This window comes from Typopeltis vanoorti, chromosome 2, assembly GCF_054136105.1.
Source record: "Typopeltis vanoorti isolate ZY-2024b chromosome 2, IOZ_Tvanoo_1.0, whole genome shotgun sequence".
In the NCBI taxonomy this organism is placed as follows: domain Eukaryota; kingdom Metazoa; phylum Arthropoda; class Arachnida; order Uropygi; family Thelyphonidae; genus Typopeltis; species Typopeltis vanoorti.
Window position 1 is genome coordinate 115,226,110 of NC_143550.1, and position 21,058 is coordinate 115,247,167.

A 21,058-nucleotide genomic window follows, 5' to 3' on the forward strand; every position below is an offset into this window, starting at 1 on the left:
TTCTTTTTTGGAGTTGCTAGGTTAAAACCAGTCTGAGGGACGATTAACCCATTTTTCGTAACTGAGAACAGGCAAACGGGCTCCGTGAACACACATGGATTTACAGCCCTCACATGGCGTACGCCCGTAAACCATGATGTAACTCATGGTTTAGGTGTCATCATCCTAGATAGGAGATGACACATAAAGGGAACACGTTTATAATTAATATATTTAATATTTTGCTGTTTAAGACTTTTTTACTTGTCTGTTGATCTTTCTAGTATAAGTAATAATAACATGCTGGGCGCTAGGTTCTCTACTGTTTATCTAGTATTAGGACTGGAGGTCACTTACGTACATAAATTAAAGACAGCGAAATAGTATAAGGTATAGAGAAAAATTAAAATTTCGAAAAGTGGCATAACCAGTATCTGCTGAAAGGTGGCGTGGAAAGTAGATTGATGAGAGTTTCTTTACGAAATTTGTAATCGTTTGAATTTGTGGTGGTGTTTACAAATGTTGAAGGTGTTAGTGGAGTAAAGTGTTTCGTTGGATAAACAAGATATGGATTGATTAATTGGTAAGAAGTTTGGAATTTAAATTGTGGGAATAATTAAACTATAAAGGTCAGCCATTACGTTTAATTTGTTGTATTCATTTATATTTATTGTTAAGTGTTTGTGGTCTTTGGAATTGCACATTCCTGTTAGATTGTTGTGTGATGAATTAATTACTTGTTATATGGCTTAAAAATGAAGTAGCAATAAGCAGTCATAGTTTGTGATATAGAAGAATAAACAGGGTGGTATGGCATACCACCACTCTCTTTTATCCTGACTCACATCTACATCTTAGTCACCTTAAAAAAAAATAAAAATAAATATTTATTCTATTTTTAACAGTTATATTGTGTGCGCGTGCGTGTGTGTGTGCGTGCGTGCGTATTAAAGATACCAAGCAATTTTATAAGCTAGGTTTTAATACTTTTTCCCAAGTAAGCAAACAGACAAGTAAGTCAAGTTTGCACCTGAACATAGTTCAAGTCTGAGGCAACTCGTGTTAAAGGTGGTGTAAGTTCTGATCACTTTCGTTAGTATTTTCTCCCTATTGCAAAGCACATTCCCTTGCGGAGATGCATGATGCTATGCATTAAAAGCAAGGGCCACTACCCAGACCGGTTTCCTCAGACTTGAACTATGTTCAGGTGAAAACTTGACTTACTTGTCTGTTTGCTTACTTGGGAAAAATTATTAAAACCTAGCTTATAAAATTGCTTGGTGTCTGTAACATACCATATACCCAAGGTAAAAAAAAAACTTTTTACACACACACACACACACATATATATATATATATATATATATATATATATTTAATTTAATTTAATTTAATTTTTTACATGGTCCAGAAGCTCTGCTCTACCAAGAGTCCAAGCATGGAACTTTTTTTCAAGCCACTTCAGGTCTCCAATAAGCAGAATTGTTGTCTACTGCAGGATGATAAAATTATCACCCACCTAAAGACAATCACAAACATCTATGCTAACAGCAGGATTCAAACCTGCAGATGTACATTGGCAGAAGACATCCTTACCTGGGTTTTCATCCATATTATTATTACATTGTGGACACCAGAGAAGGAATTAGAACTTTATGCAATCAAAAATATTTATTTTTTTTTTAAATGCTTGTTTGTTACAATTAACAAATATTGATATAAGTTAATTTTTTAAATATAACCTATTATTATGCAACTTTCAACATCAGGATATGACCTTGACAGTTTTACTCTTATTTAAATTATTTATTTTATGCAGAATTTATATGAACCATCAGAATGTATGGTGCAATTATCTATATTTTCTCCAGGAAAGAATATAGATAATTGCATCCTTGTTTCCAAGAAATAGACAAATTGAGTGTTTGTGTGTTTATTATTATTTGTTAACTTCATGAAGCCAAAAGTCTCATTGCAGATGACCGCTTCATTTATTAACTCCAGCATTAAACATATTATGTTTTCTTATTTGTATGTGTTCTCAGCCTGGTTTGCCTACTTTGCATAGACACGTGTGGGGAAGAATCCCCCAAAGTTATGGGTGGAAAAAATCCTGTCACCTGCATATGAGATTGGTTAAGCTAACTTATTTTCAGTTGATAAACTCTTAGAATTTTTCTCACATCATGATAAGATTCATAACTAAAGCTTTTCCAACCACAGGACATAATTTGTTGTCCTTCCAACCCTGTTTGTTATTCTATTAATATATGGAAAATATTGTTGTCTTATTCTGAGGCAATTTCATCAAATGTCTGTTGCACGATGTCAACATTTTGTAATAAATTTATTATTATTTTTTATTATTATTATTAAACAAGACCTCATGGAGTCAAAGACTCATCTAGGAGGTCCTTTTATCTCACACACATCTCATCATACCGGGTCTTAAACACATTCAAACTCCTTGTAGACACCACACTCTCAGGCAAGGCATTCCAATCATTCACAACTCTGCACGAAAAAAACCTGCCTCTCACTCCCCTACTCACACCCTCTTTATACAGTTTCCAGGGATGACCTCTGGTTCTCCCCTGATCTCCCACTATTCTCTGTAGAACTTCTCCACCATTGATCCTATAACAACCCCTTACCAACTTGTAGGTCTCTATCATATCTCCCCTCTTCCTTCTCTCCACTAGACTCTGCAAATTACATCTTTTCAATCTTTCCTCATACTCGACATTCCAGAGGTCAGAAACTACCTTAGTCAGTCGCCTTTGGACCCTTTCCAACGTCTCTTCATCCTTCTGAAAACCAGGTGACCAAATCTGGTCACAATAGTCCATGTGTGGCCTAATCAAAGCCTTGTACAATGGAACAAGAATCTCCCTACTTCTACACGTCAGTGTCCTCCTCATCATTCCCAGAAGTCTTTGTGTTGTCTTCACAATTTTGGCGATGTGTCCCCTAAATTTTAGATCCTTATCCACTATCACTCCCAGATCTCTTATTTCCTCTACTTCCAACAATATATTCTCACCAAGCATAAATTCTGCATCCCATCTTTGTTTTCCAAATTTTAAAACCTTACATTTTGCAACATTGAACTCACATCCCCATTTGCTTGCCCAATCACTCAATTTATTCAAGTCTTCTTGCAAGGCCAAAACATCTTCACTACTCTTTATGGTTCGTCCCAACTTTGCATCATCTGCAAACAACTGAATATCTCCATCCAAATCTTCGCCAATATCATTAATATACAAGTTAAATAGTAATGGCCCTAAAACAGATCCCTGAGGCACTCCACTAGTGACTTTCCTTTTCCTGGATATTGCACCCCCATACACAACTTGTTGATACCTATCAGATAGCCAGTCTCCAATCCAATGCACTAATCTAATATCCAACCCCATCTGCTCTAGTTTGACTGTCAACTTATCATGAGGTATTCTATCAAAAGCTTTTGCAAAATCCAAGTATATTACTGTGTATCCTTCTCCTCTGTCCAAGGAAGCAGTCACTTTATTGTAATAAGTAAGTAGATTACTAAAACACGACCTCCTATATTTACACAAGATATAAGTATTTACAGTTATATTTACACAAGACAGCAAAATTCATAAATCATTTACAGTGAGTGCAAATACACACATCAAGAGTATTATTATTATTTATATGAGCACGCCATGGAGTCAAAAGACTCATTGCAGGAGGCCCAACTCTATCCATTACCACAATACCCGTTATACACTTAAACCTATTCCCTGTTGGGGCAATTACAGCCACCTCTGGCAATCCATTCTACTCCGTCAGCACTTTCCATGAAAAGAACCTAGTGCACACACCCTTATTGACCACACTCTTAGACAACTTCCAAGTGTGATTCCTTGTTTTCCCCCCTTTTTTCCCTGTGTATTGAAAAATTTCTTCTGTGTCAATCTTATAGAATCCCTTTAGTAACTTATTAGTTTCTATCATACCTCCCTCTCCTCTGCCTGTCAGCTAAACTCTGCAACCCACACATCCTCAATTTATCCTCATAGGGAACATTCCATAGACATGTCACGAACTTGGTCGCTCATCTCTGAATACTCTCCACTACTTCTCAATCCCCAAGAAACACAGGTGACCAAATCTCTGCATAGCAGCCAACATGTGGTTGAATTATTCCTCTTTATAAGACTATGATTCAACCACATGTTGGCTGCTGTGCAGAAATTTGGTCACCTGCTCCCTAATCTAATCTCCCTAATAATCTCTCTAACTTTGTCCTCTTTAGCATCCAAGTAATCCTCTAAGCTATTTTGCCAACTCTTGCAATATATCCTCTGAATTTCAAATCTCTTTCCACCATCACACCCTAGATTTCTAGCATCATCAATTTTTTGTAAACTAGTACCATCAATATGATACGTGTCATCTTTTCATCCTGAAGTGCATTACTTTACATTTTACAACATTCAATTGACAACCATGATATCTACATCACCTCTATCAACTATTGCCCTCCCTAGTTTTGCATCATAAGAAAACAACTGACTGTTCCCTTTTCAAATCTACTGCTATATCATTAATATAAAAATTTAAGAGTAGTAGTACTGAGCCCTGGGACACTCCACTAATCACCCTCATTTGCCTTGATTCCATTCTGCCATACACCACACTCTGATATCTGTCTTTCAGCCACCCATGCCACAAGCCTCATATCCATTCCCATTTGCTGCAACTGATGTTTTCCATGCAATATTCTGTCATATGCCTTTTGCAAAGTTCAGCAGTATCATGGTGTAGCCATTTCCTTTATCCAATTCTGCTGTCACCTGATTATAAAATGTGAATACATTACTGAGGTAGGACCTACCTTTTATAAAGCTGTGTTGCCCCATATAAAGTATCATATTCCTATACACCCATTCCTGAATTTTACTTGTAACCAACTTTTCTAATACTTTAACCACCACTCCAGAGATACCAGCTGACCTGTAATTTGCTACTTCTGTCTTGGAGCCACCTTTATGCAATGAAACTATCTTACCCTCTTTCCACTCCTTTGGAACCTTGCCAGAACTGAGATGCAAGTTAAACTACTTGCCAGAGGCACTGCAAGTTCACTTGCACATTCTTGTAGCACATGCACAGACATACTGTCAGGCCCACTGCTGTATTCACATTGCTATTTTTCAATATACTGAGTACCTCCAGTTCATCTACCTCAATACTCATATCAGTCTGTCACCTCATCCTTGATCACTTAGTAGCTCAGCTATTTCTTCTGCTTTTGTCACTTGCCTACTATTAGCTTAGCACTGAGTAAAGTTATCTTTCCATAATCATTCTTTCTCTTACTTGATACGTAGCGAAAAAACTTTTGGATTTATTTAGCTTGCTTAGCTAATTTTCTGTCAAAATCTGATTTAGCCTTCGTTACCATACTAGCTATCCTTCTTGCTTGTGCTTTATACTGATCACTTTGTTGTTTATATTCCATTTGATCATTAACGTGGTCAAATTCCAAATTTTGTTTAGGAAACAAGATTTTTATGTACTAAATAGAGAAAGACAGAGAATGGAAATTGTTTAAATTAATAATATATGTTAACTTTGCTTCTTATTAAAATTTCTGTAACTAATTCTTGAAGATAAACTTTTGAACAGAAATTGGAGGTGTGTATACTTATGCTTCATGGAAGGGGATCAGGTTTTGGTGATCTTGAGCAAAAACTATATGCATTTGTCAAAGTAAGCCAGAGATTCTGCAGTTTAAGGTTTGAACATGGTTTAAAAGGGTAAGATCCATTAGTGATATTTGCATGGCTTTGTAAAACTCGATGTAGCTTGGAAATGCCAAAGCCCTTTACATCGATTTTTACTGAGGTCAAGTCCCATAAGAATGTTACAAAAATAACCTTGTTTGTCTCTATATGTTTTATGCTAAATATTACTGTAAATAACCCTATGGGAATTAACTGTATTTACTCCTTTAACAAGAATATTTTAGAATGTCAAAAAAAAGGCAATGCTTTGTCACTGGAACTTTATATAATAGCGCTATATGAGGGCATAAGAAAGTTGTTTATGATTTTAGTGTATGAGCAAGTTGCTTACGAGCTCTGCGCATGAACACATTCAAAGTCAGTGCCTGAGAGATCTGAAAGGTTCAGACAAGTTTCCACTGCCCGACAAGATACGATCGAAGGAGTGCACGGAGGAGAAGAAAGAACGAGTCAGTCTTAAGAGAAGATCAAGGAGTCATGGTGAATTCTTTGGGGGTTACAACCTTTCATGCAAGGTCCCAGAGAAGGTGTAAGAAAAAGGGACTGAGCCGAACATCGCGGGGGGAGGGCAGTCAGCAACAGTTAAGTCATCGAAGGCTGCAGTTAGCTATCGGAGTCAGCAGTCAAGGAGCCAATTAGAGGCAGAAGTGTTGGGAGTAGGATCCAGAGGACCGGATGTTACGACGAGCCCATGCCAGAGGAGAAAATTGGGAATGATGAGAGAACAGCCGATGTAAATACCCGAAGCAATTTTGCTCGGAAGTCCTTTTGCAGTGGGAGATCACTCTCTTGCCAGAGCATTTCGAGTACCGCAGATAGCAGTTCACAGCCCGCCAATTCCTGACGTGATATCGCTGATGCAAGACACTCCTGAAGGAAGCCTAAGACCCGAGATGAAAGAAAGCCATAGAGACTTTAGTGCAAGACTTTTGATTGAATGTGCGTTGCAGAGCCTCTGTAAGTTTGTTCTTTTTTTTTTTTTTGTACATTTCCTTTTATAATCTAGGAGATATGTTATAGATCGACTGATAAGAATTAGTTTAATAGTAATAAGAAGTGTCCATAAGAGAGTCATTTGGAATAGTAATGATTAGCATAAGATTTGTGAAATAACTTGGCATAGTTAGCTAACCTCTTAGTGAGTAAATCAGTCTTCAATAATTTGATTTAATAAGCAGAGAAGTAATTGTATTGTATAGTTAATTAGTATTGAAAAGGAAAAGTTTGTTTCTTTCTTTATTCTGGAAGTCTAAAGGATAGGTAGAGAGAGTAACCTCCCTATCGTTTAATTAATGTACTTTGATATTAATGTAAATAAATGTGTTTTATTTATATGTCAATAGAGTGCCGCCTGATTCTTTAAATTACAATGCACTATTCCTAAATAAACTCAGACTTGTGAGTGGGAAACAACTAAGGCATATCAAGCATACTTGTGAAACCATGACTGTTTACGTAAACTTTATTGAAGGAATTTATGCTACTAGTGAGAGAGAGAGATCTACAGGATGCATTACCAAATCTTATGCCGATATAGAAATGTTGGTGGCACAGTCTTAACAAAATAAATTTTCCAGTGTTATTATTATTATTATTTCCCCAAGACCTCATGGAGTCAAAGACTCATCTGGGAGGTCTCTGTGTTCATAGGCATACGACTAGTAAATGCAAAAGGTGGAATAAGCACAGTACATAATAGAATAAGTAAGGAAGGTTACAAAAGCAAAAACGCACTGTTAATTAGAAATAAGGATATTACAATAACGCATTAAACATCGTTCGTTACAATGCCGCAGTAGTTTATGTTTACAGCTTGACGTATTGTGCAAAATCCTATTTGACTGAAAAATATTTCCCCCCCCCCATTTTTTTTAATGATGCATCCCAATAAGTCATAAAGTGATTAACAGCTGTATTGTTTGGAACAATAAAATCATCAATCACCATTTTAAGAATTCAATGAATAATAATAATGCAAAACTTATAGCACCTCAGTGCTATATGTGGACAGGTGGTTAAGAATAAAGAAGGAACCTGTTGCTATTATTTATTTATTTATTAATTATTATTTTATTTTATTTTTTGAATATATTAATGTCACCTGGTTTAAACTTCCACCCAGAAGACTGTACACTTGGAAATTGCCTCAAGATAACCGACATAACATTGTCAGAGATCAAATTGATTACATACTGATAAATAAAAGATTCCACAGTAGTATAGACCGATGAGATATCTGGAGCAGATATCTCATCAGACCACAATCCCATAGTTGCAGAAGTTCGTCTTAGATTAAAATCAGCTAAAAAATCACAAAAGAAGAAAAAGAAAATTGATGTAGAAAAACTGAAAGACCTGAACATAAATAAAAGTGCCAAGACACAGCTTAACCTGCGATTACAACAGATTAACATAGAAGAAAATAAAAGAGTGGAATCTCTCTGGAATAGCTTAAAGAATGCCATCGTAACAACAAGTATTGAAGAAGTAGGTTATGTGAATAATAAAAAAACAACAGGAATGGATGACAGATGAGATTCTTTCTCTTATTGATACAAGAAGAATGTACAAAAACAAAGACCTAGCCAGATATATAGAAACACATAACATCATCAAGAAAAAAATAAAAGAAGCCAAGGAAAATTGGATGAAAAATTTATGTACTGAAATTGAACTGCTTCAGAAGAAACATGATAATTTCAATCTGTATAAGAAAATCAACGAAATTTCAGGAAAAAGCAAATAGGGTCTCTAAGAGACGAAAATGGAAGAATAGTTCTAGAAGAAGAGAATAAAGCACAGATTTGGATAAAATATGTAACAGAACTTTTCAATGATACTAGACAGAAGCCTATAAATGTAAAAGATAATATTCAAGGACCAGCAATCATGAAATGCGAAATAGAGAATGCTATACGAACAAGTAAAACAGGAAAAGCCAGTGGACCAGATGGTGTGCAAAAAGAATTTTTAAAATTAATAGAACCAGATAAGATCAAACTTTTTGAAAAACTATTTAATAAAATATATGAAAGTGATGAATTTCCATCAGATTGGCTCAAATCTACATTTATCACTATCCCAAAGAAACCCAAAGCGAATTCCTGTGGTGACTTCTGACTTATTAGTCTAATTAGCCAAACATTAAAAATATTTTTGAAAGTAATTCAGAATCGCATTTATAGAAAAAGTGAAGAAATTCTAAGTGAAACACAATTCGGCTTTCGGAATGGTTTTGGTACTAGAGAGGCCCTTTTCTGTACCCAAATATTGATACAAAAATGCATAGAAAAACAGAAGTCTGTCTTTATGTATTTCATAGATTTTGAAAAATCATTCGACAAAGTCAGACACTAACTTAATAGAAGTCCTTCAACAAATAAGACTAGACGAACAAGACATAAGACTAATAACAAATCTGTATTGGAATCAGTCAGCTACCGTTCAGTTAGACAACATTACCACCAGTGATATTAACATCAAAAGAGGAGTGAGACAAGGATGTATGCTCTCACCACTCCTGTTCAACATATGTCCAGAGGGAATCACAATAAATGGAAAGATTGTTATGATATGCAGATGACACAGTACTAATTGCAGATAACATTATGGATCTTGAAAAACTCATTGACAGAGTATACATAGAAAGCCAAAGAATGAGAATAAATATAAACATCAACAAGACAAAATACATGATCATCAGCAAACATCCAGCCTCATCAATGAAACTGACACTCAATGGGAAAAATATCGATCAAGTGTCAAGATATAAATATCTTGGTTGCTGGCTTAATGAACGGTGGGATCCAGAAATAGATATAACGACAAGGATTGAAGTTGCACGGCAGTCCTTCATGAAAATGAGAACACTATTCTGCAATAAAGACCTAAACATGGAAGTCAGATGCCGAATGCTGAAATGCTACGTGTGGTCTATTCTGCTCTATGGAGTTGAAACATGGACATTGAAGGCGACAACCATCAAGAAAATCGAAGCCTTTGAGATGTGGGTGTACAGAAGAATGCTAAAGATATCATGGACAGAAAAAATTACCAATGAAGATGTCTTAAAATCCATTGGCAAAGCTAAACATCTTATACAAATAATCAAGAAATGAAAAACATATCTTGGCCACATCATGAGAAACAGCAAATACCAACGTCTACAAACTATTTTGGTAGGAAGAATTGATGGCAAAGGAACTAGAGGAAGAAAAAGAATACCATGATTTGACAACATTAAGACGTGGATCGGAGCAGTGCATAACTACTCAGATTAGCACAAGAGCGCAGTTTGTTTGCCAAGAAGGTCTCTGACCTTCGATTGAAGATAGCACAATAATAAGAAGAATGTCAATATTAGAAGTACAAATGCAATTAACAGACATGATGCACAGGCCTTGTAGCCTCAGTTGTTGTAGCCATAATTCCAGACATCAGTAAGGATAAGATGAGTCTTTGACTCCATGAGGTCTTGGGGTAATAATAATAATAACTGAGATTGTCAGAAAAAAAAAAAGTCAACCAATGATCCAAGGATAAATTAGTACACTGATAGTACTACACAATAAAGTTTACATTATTACTAACTTCCTATCAATTTTCTTCAAATTAGTTTTATTTGTAGATTCCAGTATCGTTAGTTTTTATTATTATTATACAGGTATCTCCATGGAGTCAGAAGACTCATTGTGGGAGATTTGTTATTCACACACTAGCCATCATTCACCCAATACCTATCATACTTCTCCTTAAACTCATTCACTGATGAAGCACCCATAACCACCTCTGGCAACCCATTCCATCCATCCATTCTCCCTCCATGCAAAACATGTAGATGTTTTGCATAGAGGGAGAATGGATGGAATGGGAAAGGGAGAAGTCCTAACACCCTTGCCAACCACAACTGGCAACTTCCACTGTGACTCCCCTGCCTTGTTCTCTCTCTTTTTGCCATGTACTGAAAAAATCTTCAGTGTCAATCTTATAAAACCCCTTTAATAACTTAAATGCTTCTATCATGTCTCCTCTTTTTTGCCTATCAGCTTATTTTTGAAGCCTACAGGCCGTCAATCTCTTTTCATGGGGAGCATTCCACAGACCTGCCACAATCTTTATCACTTGCCTCTGGATCCTCTCTACAACTTCTTCATCCCCATGGAATCCAGGAGTCCAGATCTGTGTGCAGTAGTCTGGATATGGCCTTATTAAAGCTTTACATAGGGGAATAATAACCTCTCTATTTCTGATTTTTAATGTGTTCTTCAACAACCATGTAATCTGATGTGGTGTTTTGGTTTTACCTTTACAACATGCCCTCTAAACTTCAACTCCCTGTCCACAATCACACCCAAGTTTCCTGGTCTCATCAGTTTCCTGCGGTTCATTTCCATCAGTATAGTACATGGCTTCTGATCTCTTCCCGAAGTGCATTACCTTACACTTGGTCACATTAAACTGGCAGCCATTTATCTTTGTCAATATAGCTAGTCTGTTTAAGTCTTCCTGCAGGATCTCTGCATCACCTTCATTTACTTTCCCAATTTAGTATTGTCAGCAAACACTTGAATATTTCCTGTCAAAACATTTCCTGTTATCATTGATATACAAATTAAACAAGAGAGGACCAAGTACCTGAGTGCTGTGGCACACCACTGGTCACTTCCCTTCTCTTGGACTTAGCTTCTCCATTAATCACTCTTTGATATCTATCCATCAGCCACCCTCTAATCCAAATTAACAGATTCATATCCATCCCTATTTGCTCTAATTTATGCAGTAAAGTTCTATGTGGAATCTTGTCAAATGCTTTTGCAAAGTCTAACAATATCACTGAGTAGCCATTTCCTTTATCCAACTTCTTTGTCACTTGATTATAAAAAAAAAAAAAAAACTAATCAAATTACTAAGGCAAGACCTACCCTTCACAAAAACATGTTGTCCATTATAGAGTATCGTATCCACCCTGTCCTGAATTCTGATGAAATTTTGATGAAATCCTGAGAAATTTTCACCAATTTTTCCAATACCCTATTCCTTGATTAAGGCAAAGGATAACTATTCTTTATTTATTATTCTAAAGTTACATGTAGATACAATTGAAAACAAAAAAAATTAATTAACATAGATTAACTGCAGATATTCCAGTACATGTATTGTGGATCATCATATTTTTTTTCCTGGTTGTCTTGTGACTGTTCATAATAGGGGGAGGGAGGGACAGATTCCATTCTCCATATACCATCATTGTTGTTTATTTTACTTTTTTCTATCTGATGATAATTCACAATACGTGTATTGAAATATTCATAGTTAATCTATGTTAATTAAATAATTTCATCTGTTTATGTATAACTAGAATATCACGAGGTTTTAATGTTGTATATCTTTATAGGAAGTAGAAGTTAATGAGTATCAACATTGCCCACCATTTGGTGAGAATGATTGAGGTATTGGTTTGAGAGGTGATCACCTGTCAAGAAGGGATATATGTAGAATTATGAGGTGGGATTATGAAAAGCCCTGTAGTCAACTAGCGTCAGTACCATGGATTGATGAGATGTATACAAAGAAGGTTATAGAGCATGGGAATTGATTAGGAAGCATGTGACACACGAGTTAAGCAAATAAACAGAGTAGGAGTGAAATGGATGAACAGTGAAATTGGACAAACAGGAAAGAAGATGTGGAAAGAAAAGTGCAGGGTGAGAGGAGATTAGCTAGTTAGGCCAAAGATAATTCAAGAGAATATTTCTGCTGTATGGTAAGCAAGAGGAAGAATAATTATGGAAAGGTGGTGGAGAGATATGATAGCAGAGTGACCATGGCAAAGGATGTGGCAGAATTATTTAATGAGCACTTTATCATTGTATATCATGCTAGTGTAATGATTTTGAATATATAGATGGAGGAATTACAGGCAAAAGAATCAGTGCTTCAGTTGTTGATTGGGTTAGATGTTAATAAGGCTGTGGGAATGGATAACATAACACTAAGTGTTTTCAGGGAACGTGCAAAAAAGTTAGCTATGCACTTGACCTGGTTATTTAATCTATCTATTCGTATGGAGTTTCCTCCCTTTTCTCCCCCATCCCTAATAGGACGAGTTGAGCCCCCTAATAGGGGTTGAGTATTTATGACTGTAAATCCGTGTGTGTTCATGGGGCTGGTTTGCCTGTTCTAGGGGATGAAAAACTCGAGTTTCCAGGTGAGAAAATCCCCTACCTCTGTATGAGACCGCTAACTCACCTTTAGTCAAAAGAGACCAGATAAAGGTTCCTCACATACATCATGGAAAGGAATCGAACCCGGGTCTTTCCGACCAAAGGGCTTCTTCTATACCTACTGAGCTATGGAGGCTCTATGGTTATTTAATGAAAGTTTTGCAGTGGAAAAGGTCCATTTCTTAGAGTGGAAAGAAGGCAAAATAGTACACCACATGAATGGTTCTAGGACATGGTTTTCCATTTATAGACTACCTGGTTGATAGACATAGAATTCTTTGATGGTTAGCATGTGTTTTTTTTAAAGGATGGGTCTTGTTTTAGCAGTCTTGTATTTTATGGTAAGGCGACAAATGTGTTAGATAAGATTCATATACAGTGCTGTGCTTAGACTCATTGCAAAGACATTTGATAGATTACCATCATAATTTGGTGTGCAAGCTGCAGAAGATGGGAATGGATAACAAATGCTTGGATGGATTGGTGAGAGAGAAAAAGATTCACTCTCTGAATTATACCTACAAATTGCTTGTGATGGGGCAGTGCTCAGAAGATCCCCAGTCAATCCACATGAAATATCACATATAAGATAGACTTTACTGTTTATCTTATATGTGATATTTCAAGAAGAGAACCTTGAAGGTCATCAGTGATATACCCCAAGGTTTTGTTTTTGGATCCTTTACTGTTAATTTTTATGTAAGATTTCATATGGATTGATTGGGGATCTTCAGGGTTTTTTTTTTTTTTTTTTTTTTTTTTTTTTTTTTTTTTGATGATGCTAAGTTGGAGAGTATTATATGGAGCATTATCAATGTTATTTTGCTTCAAGAGGATGTGAATAGATCTTTAGTTTCTGGATTGTCATGCTTAAATTTGTTTTAAAAAATGCTAGTTTTTATTGTGATTTTGAAACATGGAAAAGGACCTGAGATGAATGACCAAGGCAGTATTATGGCTTTATGTTGGTTAGGGAGAGAAGATGAGGAATGTAAATCACAGATTTGGTGAATAGGCTGAGAAGTGGTTGTACAATTGAGAAATTTAAGTTATTGAGAAAACATCTATATAGACTTAGTGCTGGTTTAAACTCATAATAAAATTTATTAGAATGAATACAGCACAAAGGGAAATAATTAAACATCATCATCAAATTCCTGACATATACCCTTGAGGGTATATGTCAGGAATTTGTCAAGGATATGATAGTACTACATGAAAAATTTACATCAGTACTAACTTCCTATCTACAATTTTCCTCCAAATCAGTCTGTTACCTATCAACATTATCAGATCATATATTTCTATCTTCTAAGGCACTTTTTACTATATCAATCCACCTATATCTTGGTCTTCCTTTGGTCTTTTTCCTGCCAACTGGACAGAGAACACTTTTTTTTGCTAATCTTTCCTCTCTCATTCTGTTTAAGTGACCATACCACCTGAGATTAGCTCTGCTAACACATTCCTGGATGCTGACAGTGTCAAGTTCTTTCCTAATATCCTAATATGATATTGTTATTGATGGCATCTGTTCATACCCCTAATTTTTCTCAGGACTCTCATATCTGCGGTCTCTAGTCTTTGGTCAAGTGTTTTACTTCTGACCCAGCTTTCAGATCCATAGGTTAAAATTGGTTTGAACACTGTACAGCTAATTTTAGTGTTTTGGCTAATTTCTCTCTTATTCCATATAAATTTATTATTATTATCCAGGTCTCCATGGAGTCAAAGATTCATTGTGGGAGGTCTTTTTTAAGAAACACAAAGTTCATCATACCATTCCTTGAACCTATTGACCGTTCCTGCTCAAACGACTCTCTCAGGAAATGCATTCCAATGTTCAACCACTCTCCATGCAAAGAAACCACTCCTCACCCTCTTGCGCACAGCCTCCTTTCGTAACTTCCAGGGATGGCCCCTTGTCATCGCTCCTTCCTGCTGTTCCACCAAATGAAAGAAATCTCCAATGTCTACCTTGTAACTGCCTCTCAACAGTTTAAAAGTCTCAATCTTATCACTTCTCCTCCTTCTATCCACCAAACTCTGCAGTCCACATTCCCTCAGTCGATCCTTATAACTCATATTGTACAGTCTTGAAACCATCTTAGTTATCCGCCTCTGTATCTTTTCCACAGTCAATTTATCCCCTTCAAATCCTGGGGACCAAATCTGAGAACAATAGTCTGACTATTGTTCTCATCAGGGTCTTATACAATGGAATGATAACTCTTTTATCTCTGCAGGCAGCGTACTTCTCAGTATTGGAACAATCCTCTGAGTTACCCTCACCACCAGATCTCTTGTCTCCCCTACCTCCTCCAGTACAGCTCCTCCAATCGAGTATGCATCCTCCCATCGATGGATCCCAAACCTCAAGACTTTACATTTTGCTGCATTGAACCAATACCCCCATTCATTTGCTCATCTGTCTAGTTTATTCAAATCCTCTTGCAGGGCTGCCACATCTGCAATATTACTGATAACCCTTCCCAGCTTCACATCATCCGCAAACAACGAAATGTCCCCTTGCAATCCATTGACAATATCATTGATATAAAGGTTGAACAATACAGGTTATTTAGTTGACTTCTTACCATACCAGCTTTGTCGATTCTGTTGTCTGTTTTTGTATTTAATTTACCGTCTTCACTAAAAATGGTGCCTAAGTAGCTGAAATGTTTTACTTGTTCTATAGGTTCTCCATTCACAATGCAGTTGATATTTTCAGTACTTCTGCCTATTTCATTGTCTTTGTCTTGTTATTGCTGACCTTGATACCATATCTATTACAACCATTATTCAATTTAGTCGGGAATTTTGCAGACTTGTAGCAGATTTATTTAGATGTATAACATCATCTGCATAGAGCAAACAACTGAGATTAACATTTCCAATTTTGATATCAGGTTTAGTGCCACTTTCCTTCATAATTACACTATTACATCCTTGTCTGACACCAGATTTAACATTAAACTATCTTCCTGTACTTCCTTCAATTCTAACTGATGACTTATGACTCAAATAAAGACCAAATATTGCTTGATATAATGCTCCACTAACACCATATAACTCTGTAGCGTTTTGAATAGCTTCTCTCTTGGTACCTTTATATGCCTTTTCAAGATCTACAAAGCTTAAATACAGATCTTTGATATATTCCCATGATTTTTCAAATATTTGTCATAAAATGAAAATCCTGACAGCCTCTACTTGGCCTGAATCCAGCTTGTTCTTCACCAAGCTTCTCTTCCACGATCCTTATAAACCGTTTCTCAAGTATACTTGCATATATCTTTGCCAGGAACACTCGGTAGAAGTATACTCCCGTAATTCTCGCATTCAGTTTTATTTCCCTTTTTTACATATGGGTATTATGAGAGCTCTGCTCCAGTCATCTGGAATTCGTCCCTTTGTCCAGGCCTTCTGAACTATGCAGTGCAGTGCAGCCACTCTAAGACTTTTATACCTCCATACTTGAGCATTTCTGGTCGAATATCATCTACTCCTGCTGCCTTTTCACATTTCAGGCTTTTGATGGCTTTTTCTACTTCAAGTATGGATATGTATTCTTGATTGCATTCCTGGTCAGTGTTTTTTACCACTGTGCTGTCATCACTGCTTGTTTCATTTAGTAATTTTTCGACGTAATTACTCCATACTTCAAGGATATCTTTTTCTCCTCTTTGCATGTCACCTTTATCATCTCTAATTCCTTTTACAGCATCTTTCCTCCATTTCTGAGCTTCTTCAACACCTCCAGAATATCTTGCCGCCTTCAGAGATAACCTCACCACATGCCTCTCTGGCTGAATCAATGAGTGTTTTCTTCATCGCTTGCCACTGAATCTCCAAAGTTTGGTTCCTGTTCTCAAACCCTTTCATCTTTTCTTCAATTATATTTGTGTATTTCTGAATAAAATACATGCCAAAAGACATCAAGTTGGAAGACACCAGTTGGAAGAGCCTGTGCCCAAGGTTGTGCATTATTGCAGTCCAGGTGAACTTCACAAGAAAACCATCATAGAAATAATGGAGTTGGGAAGAGAAAATAGGAGGCAGAGGTTGAGGACTTAGAAGAAGATGACATCAATGATTTAATAGATGGACAGGCAACAACATTAATGGATGATGAACTAACTTGAGAAGTGTTTGTTCTAACTCTGATGCTGAGGAAGAACCATGTCAACAGAAGATTAGTCTACAGTTCACATCTGAGAGCTGCTCAACTTTTATTTGCTTTAAAACTTTCTTACATGTTTTTCTTTTTAATATGAAATTCAATTTTATCCTACTCAAGACTAAATGGTGATCACTTCCAATTTCAGATCCTCTCTACACTCTGGTGTCTTGCACCAGGGAGAAAATATCACTATCAACAATAACATAGTCAGTGAGACTTTTCTTATTCTATGCCTCTTCTCTCCATATGAATTTGTGCACATTTTTATATTTCAACATTGTGTTAGTAATAACCATTCCATCTCCTGAGCAAAAATCCAACAGGTATTTGCCATTATTATTAACTTTGCTCTTTTCTCCAGATTTTTCCAAAATATTTTTGTATGTCTGACAGTCATTTCCTACTCTGCTATTTAGATCCTCAACAAGAACCAAATTTTCCTTTTTCATTGTGTCAGTTGCTTTCTCTAAAGCCTCAAAAATTTCCTCCACTTCTACTTTAGTAGAACCGTCTTTGGGACCATAGGCACAAATAAGTCTCATTGTGCATCCCCCCCCACTCTGATATTTGCACACATCACTCTACTTGATATTGCTTGCCATTCAAGATTAGCCTCGTATTTTGTGTTCAATGCTATAGCTACACCTTCTTTTCCCTGATTGTCATTGCCTGAATATAACATTTTGTACTTATTGCTCAGAAAGATCTCACCAGTTTTTGTCTTTTTTGTTTCAGTCACCCCTATTATGTCGATATGGTACTTATCCAATTTCTCAGCCAGCTCCGTTTCTTTGCCATTCAGGCTTCTTATATTGATAGTACCGATCTTGAACTCTGGTGATGTTGCGTTGGGTGCGTTTATTGGATTTGTTCCAGTAGCCGACTTTTCGCTGTTTGCCCTGCTTCCCTGGCAAAAACAATGGACGGACTGGTTGGGGGGGGCTTGTTTAACTGGGCAGTGCCTAAGCCGGCATGAAATTCTGTTATGTTGTACCATCATTCCATATTTTGGTTTAAGCCAATAAGAATATAATTTGATTGGCTAAATCCCAAATTGCCAGCCTATCCTTCGTTCTTTCAGTATCCAGGTAAATACCCAACAGGGTGCACCACAAGAAGATGAGGATTAGACATTAGGTCAGAGGTCCTGGTCAGTTCTCTGCTTTCCTTTAGAGGCTTTGTAGAAGTCTCCTCTCAGTTATGCAGTTTTGACCCTTAAGCATCCCAATAATTAAACAGTAGGTTTAATTGTTTGAATTAAACCTACTGTTTAATTCAGTGTTTGCTGAACTATCCTTTATTTGCAAAATAAAGGAAAGTTCAGTTTGCCTGTCCAATAGTCAAAATGCCAGAAAGATCTACAAATTATCTGTCCCTCCCATCTCACATTCCTCTCAACATATAGACTACAGTAATGCCATTGGTATTCTCTATATCCGGAGTTGTGCAGTGCACAACTCCGGATATAGAGAATACCAATTACACAATGAAGTGCACCAATTACACAATGAAGTGCACAATGAAGTGCACCAATTACACAATAAAGTGCAGTGCACAACTTCAAATGTTGTGCACTGCACAACATTTGAAGTTGGCTTTTCTATACAAGAATGGGAAGCTTTAAATACTCTAATTTCTTCCCTTATTGTTTTGTGTGTTTTTGCATGTGTTATTACAATTTTAATGTTGTTTTCCTGAAGATGTCTCTTTGACAGAGATGAAATATTGGAATTATTAAACCTGTGGTTTAATTATTTCTCTTTGCTATATTCATTCTATTAAATTTTATTATAAGTTACAAGAAGATGTTATTGGATTAATACAGAGAGAAAGGGGAAGAACAAGAGGCCATTTCTAAAAGTTGAATGTTAGGAGTGTTAAGGAGTTTAAGGTTCAGTTTGATAAATACAGTGTTAGTTAAGTGGACTTCCCACAATGAGTCTGCTGATTCCGTGAAGATCAATATGAAAATAAAATAGCACTGAAATAGGCTCTGCTGAAATGGATGCCCTATTAGGTTAACGTAAGTTCCCCTGCTCTCCTTCCAGTTCATTTATGAAAGTGAAGTATAATAAAAATAAGCTTGCACTAATTAATTCATAAATTATCATGTTGTTAATTAGTATTAAGTGCTTTGTTTTAAGACAATGAAAATTTTTTTTTTTAAAAATATCAGTTTTACTCATGAGTAGTGCCAATAATTGGATTAAAGAATAAAATATAACTTTAATAAAAACAATAATTTCTACAAGTAATAATAATAAAAAAAATATTGTAGTTTTGACTACTGCGATGTGCTAAACACTTTTGTCAGTTGGAGAAATACAATACAATATATAAAAGTAAAGTATGATAATCATTAACAGATCCAAAATAGTTCTTGAGTAAGTCCTGGTTGTGGGAAAATTGGATTTGAGTCTTTATGCCTATATTCTTTTGATGATTAAATTGCTGTTTGGTATATAGAATTTAATGAAGTTAGGATGCTTTATCATTGACATGGTCAGTTGAATGGTGGCAGTGGGTGGGGGGAGGGGAATAGGTTAAATATCATCACTTTCATTAACAGGTAAATTGCTTAGTGTTTCCATATGCAAAATAAAAAAAAAACATGTTTTTTTTTTAATTTCTTGTAGAATCTTGAACAAAATGTTTTATCTTCATCCTTGTCAACAAGAATTTCTTCAGGTGATGATGTGGAAAAAAATTTGTCCAGCTATAGACGTTTGGGATATTTATGTGGATTGCTGTAGAAAACATGGTGGTTAGTGTTTTGTTTATTTATAAAATTAGCCTATTACTCATTTATGAAAGAAGCTTTTTTGCTTCTTTATTTCAGTATACTATTGTGATTCCATATGAATCTAAATTGTGATAAAGGATTCACTCATATTGTTGAGAATATTATATAGCAAACTGTATTTTTAAACAAATGATATTAGATTATATTCTGCATTATATAATTAATGAAATCATATATAATCACAATAGTATACAATAATAAAATATCATGTTACAGTAAGCTTTTTGTTATCTAATTCTTCAGCACTTCAGTGTATGCATCTGATAATTGAGCTATAATAATTGACCTGTTTGCAGTCACCAGAGAGTAGGGTTATAGTCGGAGGTGTTACGAGGTAGCAGCGGAAAAAGAGATTAGTTTTCATTATTATTTATAGAGTTTTTACTTTAAATTACAGGAAATCTAAGTTAAATACAGTAGTTTCCAATTGGAGAATTTGTACTTAAACATAATATTGCAGTATAGTTTATAGTATTCTTTGTGCAGTGTTTAAATAATGGTGAGAGATCAGGGAGTGCATATCAGCAGAAAATGTAAAAAATGGGAAGAACTTTGTGATTTAGAAATTACCATAATGGACCTTGGCAGCGTTATATCAGAAACGGGTAATTACTGCCTGAGAGAGACAAGTGGCATGATAAAGGGTGAGGAAAATGAGCAGAATGTGAATGAACAAATAAAAGTAGGGAGTGTAGTAGGTTTGAAACATCACATTGTTTTTGAAGATGGTGTTATTTGGGAGGATGAATGTCAAGCAAGAGAAGGTAGCATGCAGAGAGAGAGAGAGAGAGAGAGAGATGCTGAAAGAAGTGGAATGTATTGTATCAGGAACAAGTTCAGGAGTGTAAAAGAAGAGATTAGGTGACTGGAAACAATGAATGCAAAGTGAATCGGAGCAGTAGTGAGAGAGAGTCATGGGAATGATAGAGGTGGAGAATAGGAGAACCTGTAAAGAGAGGGTATGAGAGAAAGGCAAGACAGTGCTGGAACCAGGGATGAAGAGATTACAGGATGGCAGGTAATTGGGAGAACAAAGAAAGAAAGTGTTAGAGTTGAGAGAGTGAGGAATGCAAGTGAGCAAAGAAGAAAC

The 21,058-nt window shown here is 36.0% G+C and overlaps 1 protein-coding gene across 2 annotated transcripts in view; it reads left to right on the top strand.

Annotated features, from left to right (window-relative positions):
• The first annotated feature begins 317 nt into the window (after positions 1-317).
• Nse1 (SMC5-SMC6 complex component Non-SMC element 1) overlaps positions 318-21,058 on the top strand; it is a 93,951-nt gene continuing 73,210 nt past the window's right edge. The window contains exons 1-2 of one of the 2 annotated variants that reach the window (XM_090407644.1): positions 318-562; positions 19,802-19,929. In XM_090407644.1, coding sequence (XP_090263770.1) covers positions 19,815-19,929 — 115 coding nt within the window. In that variant the 5' untranslated portion in view covers positions 318-562; positions 19,802-19,814. Of the gene's footprint in view, positions 563-19,801; positions 19,930-21,058 lie in introns of those variants that run through there. The other variant, XM_090407651.1, reaches the window with a different exon arrangement.